Source organism: Echinops telfairi, unplaced genomic scaffold, assembly GCF_000313985.2.
Source record: "Echinops telfairi isolate 266 unplaced genomic scaffold, ASM31398v2 ScPeMD7_18;HRSCAF=68, whole genome shotgun sequence".
In the NCBI taxonomy this organism is placed as follows: domain Eukaryota; kingdom Metazoa; phylum Chordata; class Mammalia; order Afrosoricida; family Tenrecidae; genus Echinops; species Echinops telfairi.
Window position 1 is genome coordinate 84829321 of NW_022103915.1, and position 10370 is coordinate 84839690.

At 51.5% G+C, this 10370-nt stretch overlaps 1 protein-coding gene across 2 annotated transcripts in view; it reads left to right on the forward strand.

Moving 5' to 3' along the window:
• The first annotated feature begins 3588 nt into the window (after window positions 1-3588).
• SLC7A7 (solute carrier family 7 member 7) overlaps window positions 3589-10370 on the forward strand; it is a 28695-nt gene continuing 21913 nt past the window's right edge. Inside the window, exons 1-2 of one of the 2 annotated variants that reach the window (XM_045287872.1) lie at window positions 3589-3761; window positions 4766-5310. In XM_045287872.1, coding sequence (XP_045143807.1) covers window positions 4812-5310 — 499 coding nt within the window. In that variant the 5' untranslated portion in view covers window positions 3589-3761; window positions 4766-4811. Of the gene's footprint in view, window positions 3762-4224; window positions 4369-4765; window positions 5311-10370 lie in introns of those variants that run through there. The other variant, XM_045287873.1, reaches the window with a different exon arrangement.

Sequence of the window (10370 nt, forward strand, 5' to 3'; positions counted from 1 at the left end):
CAAGGGGGTCCAGCTGGTGGAAGCCCTGGTTTGGTGAAGAGGACTTTACTTTTCAGCTGCCCTGCAGCCAGGGGAGGACGCCCTGCACGCTCGCTGCTGCCTCTGTCCTCTGGGACTCTTGTTGCTTTGTCTCTCCTTAGCACTTTCCACGTCACGTTAGGACACAGGCCCCATTGCCTCGGTGCCAGGGAGTTTGGTCTTAAAAGGGCAGATGTGATGCTGTGTTTCCATGTGTTTTTGTTTGTTTGACAAGTGGGCGCCCTAGCAATCGCAGCACTGCCAGGAGGACCTGCAGAGGGGCGAGAGGCTGCAGCGGCCAGGAGGTGAGGGCGCTTTGTCTAGGCTAAGACTTTGGAAGGCAGTGCAAACGTGGCTTTTCCTTTTCATCTGATCACAGCCCCCCCACCCCCACCCCCGCCCCCGGTAACTCATTACCGAGGAGTCATGTGCCTCACTTAAGGAGAAGGCTGTGGTGATGAGGAGGACCTGTTCCCCTTGAGTTTGGAATTCAAGCAAGTGCTTTAGTGCTTGGCTTCAGGGCCTGCCTAAGGAGAAAATGCTTGCTGGAGTGCAGAAGCTCACCCAGCCAGTCTTGATTCAAACCCCAGGCGAGGCTCTCTGCTTCCATACAGACTTACCGTCTCCGGAGCCCTGGGGTCAGTGTGAGTCAGAAGCAACTTGCTGGCCAGTAGGTTGTTTTACTTATTTATGTATTTATTGGGAGGCGGGGCGCGTTGTGGGTTGCAATGGAGAAGATTCTGACTCTGGGCGACCCCGATGTGGTGCTGAGCAGAGCTGATCCACAGGGTGCGCTCTTTCTGAAGCATCGCCCGCCCGGCCGGTCTTCCTAGGCACTGCCTGCTGGGTTCACAGTACCAATCTTTCAGCCAGGAGTTGAGCTCACCCAGGGATTAAGTAGAACGTCGTTTTCCTGGTGTGTTTGACTCCAGTGGTTCCCAACCTTCCTCATGCTGCGACCCTTTCATACAGTTCCTCATGTGGTGGTGACCCCCCAACCATTAAATTATTTTCGTTGCTACTTCATCACTGTCATTTTGCTACTGTTATGAATCGGGCAGCCCCTGTGAAAGGGTCGTTCTACCCCCAAAGGGGTGCCACCCCCAAGCTGAGAACCGCTGGCCTAATCAATGGCAGCCGGGTTGTTGCCAATCACAGGCTCAGAGGAGCAGGGTTTTACAATGACCATGGGATACAATCGTGCCCCTAAGAAGGCAGGTTTTGCAAGGTAAGGTTAGGCCATTAGACCACCACCATCCCCTGAAGCTTCGTGGACTCTTGCTTATCTAAATTGGGGTTGCTTCTAGTCTTACCAAATCACCACCCCTGAGGCCTCTGAAGGTGGGTGGGGGGCAGGGGGATACTTTATACTTGGCTACTTATCTCTTCCTGAGTTAGAACATCCCTGCTGATGAATCAGCTTAAAAGGAATTTTAATAGCAAAGGAGAGAGGGCTGTTATATTTTGGAATTTTGGCAAACGGAATCTTAGATTGTTATATTTCTAGTGTTTTGATGAATAGCATCTTACCCTTCTACCCCCGCTAGCGTTATTTAAGGAGCCTTGGTTGGCATAGTGGTTACACATTGGCTTAACCTCCAGGTTAGCAGTTTGAAACCGCCACCCTCTCTCAGGGAGAAAGTTGGGGCTTTCTACTCCTGTAAACAGAGTCTCAGAAACCTACTGGGGTAGGTCTACCCGTCCTCGAGGGTCACGAGGAGCCGGCATCGGCTTGATGGCAGTGAGCTTGGTCTTGGGAAACATTATTGGAAGAGCCTGGCGGCGTGGTGTCTGTGTTGGCGGCTCACTGCAAGGTCAGCAGTTTAAAATCACCTGCTTCTCCTTAGGAAAAAAAATGAGGCCTTTTACTCCCATAAAGAGTTAAAGCCTCAGAAACCCACCTACAGCCTCAGAAACGGTCCTACCCTGCTCTGGAGGCATGGAATGGTGGCAGTGAGTTTGGTTTTTGGCATTATTACAAGATTCCTGGTGATGGTACAGCAGAAACGCGGGGCTTTCTACTCCCATAAAGATGTACAGGCCTGCAAGCTACAGGGTGGTTCTGGTGTCCTGCAGTTGTTGAGCCTCAGCGTTTCTTAGAAGAGCACTTTGGTGGGTGGGGTGGGAGAGAGGGTCAGTCTCCCCTGGATGGAGTTCACACATTTGTGAGACTCTCTTGGGAGAAGCAGTGTCTAGGCTAATACCAGACCCCCTGTTAGTTAAGAGAAGCTCCTGGGTCTGGGATGGGAAGATGCTGGTAGACCGAGTCTCTGTTCTCTGGGTGGAGGATAAGCAAGGAGCGTTAGGAAGGGGACAGGCATTTGGATTTCTGAATGAATGAGTAGCTGTGTCTGACGGTGAGAGATCTGGACAGCAGATTGAAATAGACTTTATCACTGCCAGGAAAACCTCGTGGCCCTTGAGCCCATTCAAACTCGGGAACCCTAAAGGACAGGGCAGAACTGGCCCCGAGGGCCTCCAAGTGGATAAATCCTGTTTTAAAAATCATTTCATTAGGGGCTCATACAACTCTGATCACAATCCATACCCACATCAATTGTGTAAAGCACATTTGTACATCTATTGCCCTCATCATCCTCAAAACATTTGCTGTCCACGTAAGCCCCTGGCATCAGCTCCTCATTTTCCCCATTCCCTCCCTACTCCCCCGTGGCTAAATCTTTATGGGAGTAGAAAACCTCATCTTTCTCCCAAGGAGCAGCTGGGTGGCTAGCAGCCCTGAGTTTAGCTCACGCCACCACAAGGGCTCCTAAAGCCGTCAAGACAGTAAGCTGTGCTTCCAAAAACAAAAAAACGCTCAACTTCTTCATCTATTCTGGGCCTCAGTAGCTGAGGGTCTGCCTAGGCCTCGAGTCAAATTTGATGTCCCTTGTCACATTTAAGAATTGGAATATACTTGCATATGGTGAAGGTCTTTATAAAAGATCTTGGTCTGTTTTCTAAAGGACAACATGCAGGTGGGTGGGGGTACAGATGCAGTCAAGATTTGAGTCTCGTTTACTAAACTTGTTTCCTTTAAAATAGCCTGAACCTCAGTCTTGGGGAATGGCCCAGCCTTAGGGTCTGCCCGCATTTACCCTGCGTGGAGAAGTGCGCACATTTCTCCTCTCAGGAGGCTCAAGCCCAGTCACGGGGCTTAGGGACCTTCCACTTCTACTTCCTCTAATCTCAGCATGTGAATGAGCTTTTGTGTCGCCCAGTGCAACCTTCCTGCTTTTAATTGTTTGGGTTTGAGAGAAGTTGGGCTACGGTGGGGCCTGAAGGAGGGAGAACTGAGGGGTGCGCATTTCTTCCAAGTTGTTGCCCTGTCCTCAGCTAATTTGCTTACGGACAGATTCCCCAGGAGCCGGGCTCCCAGTCCGTTAGTCCGTCCGAGCACAGAGCACAGAGCTGACAAAGGAGATTCCTGAGAGACCGCCTTCTTATCGCAGAAAACGCTGAGCCCAGAGCTCCTCACTGCCCCTTCTTGCAGATGTGAAGGGCCAGTGAACCTTAGACCCAGACAGTTGCTTAGCAAGCCCCTCCTCTCTTCCCTCACTCTCCGCCCTCCCTTCGCTTCTTGACTTAAATCCATAAGCATTTTCAGGGCCTTCCCTTTTACTGCTGAAAGTGGGAGGAGCAGGCAGGCCACAGTTCCTCCTGGGACCAGAGGGCTTTTCTCCCAGACTACCTCAGCAGCCACCTCTGTTGCCACCGGAATCTGCTTACACCCCGGCTGAGGAGTGAGTGTACACCCTACCCTCTTCCCTCATCACCAAGCTGCCCTGCCGCTTTGTCGCCTGACAGGGCCCCTTCACCTGCTCTGCCTGTTGCTCCAAGATCTGTCCAGCTGCTCGCTCATCCTCCCCTCCCCTCAGCTGTCTCCTGCCTTAGCTTCTTCTGGCACAGGTTGCTTCAGCCAGCTCCTTGCTTGGGTTTTGGGTGGCATCTTCCCGGTAGCAGCACTTGGGAGGGGAGCAGGCACCAGCTGCCTCCAGTCATCTCCAGGGTCAGCTGTGCCTTGGATCACCGCTCTTCTCATTCACATGTTTTCGCGTGATGCAATTATACCGACCCGGCCGGCCGCTGGCTGGAGGGCTGGAGTCCTTGGGAAAGGAAAAGAGGAGAGCTCCCTGTGTGCTCGGGTGGGGGATAGGGCTTGGCTGGGGGAGGAGACCCCAGCTGAGGGTGGGTCAGGCATGTTCCCTGAGCCAGGACATGCTGTGCTTTGGGGCAGGTGATCCCCTGAGGAGGCCTCTAGGTCTGCCAGGGCTAGAATCTTTGGAAAAGAGCAGACCCCAGGCTGTTGTCAGGCTGGTTCCTGACGTTACCTTTCAGCACACGTGACAGGTGAGATTGAAATTGGAAAGAAGACAAGACTTTTTTTGGGGGGGGGGCGGGCGGCATTGAAAACTAGGATTCAAACCAGGATGGTTACATCTGGGAGCTGCCAAACTGTGCCCCGTCCCTGTCCTGTATCGCAGCAGGTTCAGATAGGAGCAGGACTTAGGGGGGGCCTAGCACCGGCAGGCCTAATGATGAGAGACAGACGCTGGCTCTTTGGGAAGTGGGGACCTCCCTTGAAAATTCAAGTTTTGACGATTGAGCCGGAGACAAAAGGTTAGAGGGAGGAGGGAGGCAAGAGAGAATGGCCTTTGAAACGACAGGTTGGGGCTGGGTACCCCTTCTGGGCTCTCTGGAGAAGGGGTTCTACGTCACTGCCAATAACACCCTGCCTTTTCCTTAGAGGGCGATGCCAGGGAGCTGGTGAAGTTGTTCTTTCTTGGTCCACCATGGCCGACAGTGCTAAGTATGAAGTGGCCCCCCAGCACAATGGGGATAGCCCCTCTCTGGCTGAGAGGGCCAGCCCTGAGCCGGAGCAGGTGAAGCTGAAGAAGGAGATCTCGCTGCTGAATGGCGTGTGCCTGATCGTGGGAAACATGATCGGCTCGGGCATCTTTGTCTCTCCCAAAGGGGTGCTCATGTACAGTGCTTCCTTTGGCCTCTCCCTGGTCATCTGGGCGATCGGGGGCATCTTCTCCGTCTTTGGGGCCCTGTGCTATGCCGAACTGGGCACCACCATTAAGAAGTCCGGGGCCAGCTATGCCTACATCTTTGAGGCCTTCGGGGGATTCCTCGCCTTCATCCGGCTCTGGACCTCCCTCCTCCTCATCGAGCCCACCAGCCAGGCCATCATCGCCATCACCTTTGCCAACTACATGGTGCAGCCCCTCTTCCCGACTTGCTTGGCCCCCTACGTTGCTGTCCGCCTGCTGGCTGCTGCGTGCATCTGTAAGTTGGGCTTGGGGGCGAGGGCCTTGGGGTGGGGGTGGGAATGTTAAATCGGGGAGCAAGGAGATGGGAAGGCATGCCCCTTGACAGCACCTTAAAAAAAAAGATCCTTATTTAATGAATGTGTGCTCTGTGTGTAAATTCAAGCAGTGTCAAAACGGACCGGCCTTCTATCAAAGGAGAAGGCTGTGGGCACCGTCCTGTCCATTCCCTCCGTTTTGCTTTGTGTTTCATCCCAAACCAAACAAAACCCAGAAGCAACAGGCTCTTCCTAACACAGCGTGAGAAACACCAGGAGTAGAAGGTGCGCCCCGTCCTGATTTTCACTTATTCTCTCGCCCAGAGGGGTTGTTTGCTGTGCTGCCGATTTCAAAACTGGGATCCGCCTTTGCATAGATTTCTGCAACTTGCCGGCCACCTCTTCCCCAGCATTTATCAGCGACATTCTTTTCTATAAATAGATGAACAAAGGTTCTTTTGAGTGCTTCGGGCTATTCCACGTTCATCAAGCCCCTGGCAGTGCCATCAGTCTGGAGGCCCAGGGATGTCGTTGCTAAAGTGCTTGCTTGCTGACCAAATGGCCACCAGCCTGAACTCCTCAGCCATCCATTGGAGTCTGCGGCCCATTAAGATTTACAGCCTGCACACCCGCAGGGGCAGTTCTGCTGTCTTGTTCTCCGACTCAGAACCGTCTTGCCGGCAGTGGCCTGGGGTTTTTGTTCCTGTGGTTTCTTTAGCCAGTCCTCTGGTAATGGTCCTTAGGTTGGTTCCAGGTCTACAGGGACTTCACAAACTTTTGTGGGAAAATGGGATGAAAAGATGGTGTGTTTTTTTCCCGTGATCTTTTTGAAGCGCTCTCGTGTAAAGCATCATTGAATACCCTTATTTTAAGGATAAGAAGTGGAGATGCGGTCTTTCTGAAGACTAGAATTTTTAAAACTCATTTCGATCCACCTTAACTTCCCCCTCCACCATTTATTTAAATCTGCATGTTTAGCAAAGCCGTGTTGAATGTATTGAATGTAGAGTGTATAATCCATGATGATCCCATCCCTCAGGTGCATCTATCCTTAAGAAATCCCCTCCCCGCCTGGGAGAGACTGGAACCTGGGTGATTCCTCCCCCACCCTAAACTGTGGAGAAGCTCCGAAATCCTTAGCTGCAGGGCTTGCCCCTCATGCCCCAGTCGCGGCAGTAGTGGGTACATGGATCTTGGACCACGTTCAGTTACTCACTGGCTCCCCAACGAATCAGTCTTATGTCCTTTTCTTTCAGTTTCTCCCTAACTCCATTTCATTCCTCAGTTTCCTCTTTGGCATTCCTGTTTTTACTGTTGCCCAGAGAGCTGTCTGTCCTCTTGTGGTTTGTGTGTGGCTTGGACCCATCTCCTAATGGGGTACTCCGTCTCACATGGCAACCACCGGGGAGGGATGGAAGGCACTGCTTATCTTGCATGAAGAGGGTTTCCCCTCTGAGGTCTTAAATGTGAGCTGTACTCTCTTTTGCATCATTTAAGATGATCTGGGAGGTTGGCCTACCGGAGAAACGTATTTTAGGATCTGTTGGTCTGCCCCATCCCCAATGCTGCTTAGATAGTAGAAAGTAAGGATTATTCCCCTTGAGTAAATTTTCCGGAAGGGTGCCGCTCATGAAAACTCAGTAGAATTTTATTATCTGAGCCCCGCTGTTGGAAGTCTCTGTCAAACCCATGACACACTGCTTGCCGTCATCCCTGGACTTATTTTGATGACTCAGGGTGACCGGTGCGTGTCTCCGTTCTGGACACGACAGCGAGGTCTTCCCAGGCCACCGGGCTAGGAAAGAGTGCTTGCTTCCTTATTCCGTGGCCTCCGGCTGCTGGCCTGCCTTAGTTTTCTTCAGGTTTAATTCTTGCGTGGTTTCGTGTCATTCCTGACAGCTGCTGTCACTTGGATCTGGCACTGTGTCTACCTCCCTCCCTCCCTGTCCCCCTTCTCCTTTGCCGCTTCTAATTTGGGAATAGAGACGTACTCAAACCTCTGTACACCCACATCGCATACACACACACACCCACACCCACCCACCCCCGTAAGGGTACTTGCAAAGCCTCGGCTTTGCAGGATTCATGTGAAGCGTTGATGGCATGACTTTTTTTGTGCCTGGGTCTTTAGCATAGGTTGGAGGCAACTTTGGTAGAGGGAAACGAGGAACAGACTTATGTTTAAGGCGGGCTCAGCGGCTGTACCAGGTGCGGTAGCAGTTTACTTTAAGGCTACTGTGAGAATGGAATGAGAAAACCCTACGTCTTGATTCAGGTGTAAGGTATCGATGATTCTCGTGGTTAAAATTCTCTCGTGGCTGCTCGTAGGCCTCTTCCTTGTCCCGCTTCTTGGCTCTCTCCTGGGTCGTTACAGCTAGATGAATCAGATATGACTGCATAGGTATTATCTGGACTTTGTTCCTTCTTTAATTACTTAATAAGAAGGATGTGAAGATCTGGGAGAAAGTTCAAAGGGCAGTCAAGATTGTGAGAATTTGGGGAAATGCGATTCTTGGATTTACTCTTCAGCTGTTGTTCTGTGAACAGTCAGCTGCTCGGACCTGTGAGGCTGTGCTGTGGAGCCTAAAGGAGGACTTAGGCGTAATCTTCAGATTTAGCAAAGGAAGGGCTCCCATTAACTTATTCTTTATTCATCCAAGAGCATTCATTCAGGGTGTGCTTTGGGCTAGGTATTTTGGAATTCCTGTGAGGTACAGGTTTGAGCATGGGTCCCGGATCTCCTGTCACTGTTTTAGCCCAAGACAGAGGCCAGGTTGATTCAAGAAACTGAGTTTATTCTGCGAGCGTGAGACAGAAAGAAACTGAGATTTGCTACCTCCAAACTGCTTTGAAAATCCAGTGAAAATTTAAGCAAGTGATATCCCTCCAAAAGCAGGTTTTTCACTGATCACAGGGAACAAGTATCCCCCGAAAGTGCTTATATAAATGGGGGCTGATTGTTGGCTCAGGCCAGGTTGACTAGAGAAACAAATCCAGTGACACTTTTCTATGTATAGAAAGACTTTTATACCCAGAAGTAATTATAAATCAAGAAAGCATCCCAGCCCAGTCCCACTCAAGCCCATTAAATCCGATACTAGTCCATCAGTCCCTCTTCAGGCTCACTCAGTCCCATGCAGTGATGCAGAATGCAGGACGGATGATCACAGGCTGGGGGATCCGAGGCCAGTGGAAACCTGGCAGAGAGTCCCAGGGAGCAGGAAGGGGAAGGGGGAGAGAGAGGAGGAGGTCCCCAGGGTCCTCCTAATGAGAAGTCCACACCCCCAAGGAAGCACCATCCATCCGGCTGTGAGCTGATTGAGAGGCTGGGTTCCCCTACAGCCATTGTCAAGTTGACAAGACCCTCTACACAGCTGCCCGTCTTAATGGCCTTGCTCATCACCTTCCTGAGTCAGAAGCCCATCCCTCCCTCCCAATGAAGCTTAAAAGGACTGTTTGCTGCAAGGGAAGGGAGTGGCTACATTTTAGATTTTCAATAGCTAAGTCTTAAATTACGTTCTCTTTCTAGCATTTTGGTTAACAGCAGGGTCCCTCGTTCATCTCCTCTGTCACTTGCAGTCCACCCAGAGGCATCTCTGAAGACAGGCCTGGTAATCTACCTCTGAAGGCCAGCCTGGTTCTACTCTGACACACCTGGGGTCACCCTGAGTCGGGGAGGGCTTGACTGACAACTTGAAAACATTGTTTTAAAACAGTGCTAGATATTTATTTCATGCTGGGCTGGGAAACAGACGCATAAAGCATGGCCCCTGCTATCCGAGGACTCTCACGGTGGTTGGAAGACGGAAGGTGGCGGTGTTAGGGATGGTCAGTTCCGACTCCCAGGGACCCGTGTACAAGAGAACGAAACCGCACCAGGTCCTGTGCCGTCCTCACGATGGTTCCTATATTTGAGCGCATTGTTGCCGCTGCTGTGTCAATCCATCCCTTCGAAGGCCGGTTGTCAGAAGGTAGAGTAATTGCAATGACAGAGATCCCGTAAAAGCAGGTGGGACAATTTCCTTTTTTGTGGAAAGGAGGTCTTAGGAAGAATTGACAGAGAAGGTGATGTTGGAACTGGCGTTTGAAAACAAGGGCCTGTCTGAAGGCAGGAAGCGCGCGCATGCAAAGGGGTGAGGTATGAGGAGGCCCAGACTGTTGAGAGCAGTGGTTCTCAACCTTCCTAATGCTGTGACCCTTTAATACAGTTCCTCATGTGGTGGTGCCCCCAACCATAAAATTATTTTCGTGGCTACTTCATAGCTTTCATTTTGCTACTGTGATGAATTGGGTGACCCCTGTGAAAGGGTCCTTTGACCTCCACAGGGGTTGAGAACTGCTGGTTTAACGTGGAGTGGTGGTGGGGTGGAAAGGAGCGGTAGCAGACACCGGAAATAGCCCAGGGCCAGCACAAGCAGGGTTTTAGATGGTGCACAAACTGGCTCGACCTTATCCAATCTACAAGGTGGTAGGGACGCTACTGATGTTAGGCTTGGGACGGAAATGGTCAGATTTACTTAGAAGGACTCTGTCGTATGGAGAGGGTTTTTGGAAAGCGTGAGAGCCAGGAACAGTGAGACTGAAACCCGAGTCTGGGAAGCGTGGGAAAGACCCGAGCTGTGGGAATGGCCTTTGAGTGGAGACGAGGGATCCATTAAAAACAAACAGAACAGGCATCAGCTGCAAAGTAGGGTTTCTGGAAGCGGAGGGTGTGGGAGCTCTCAGAAGGGGTTCTGGGCAGATAGGTGGGTGTCATGGGCCTGAGTGAGGGGCTGGGGGGTAGCTGTTGATGTGGTCTTTGTGAGAGCAGTGCTCTTGGGTCACCAGGTTGGTCCTGTTTCCCACCAGCTGAGTCACAGCTCAAAGGCCATGCGCCCACAGTGATACCAATCTACTTCTCTTCCGTGGTGGATGTGTGTGTGCATTTCCTAGTGAGCCGAATGCAGGTATCCGCTATCAGATCACTCCTTTCCCAGGACTAGGATCAGCTCCACCTTGCGATCAGACGCTGCTTGCGGGGCATGGCAGTTGAACAGTGTAA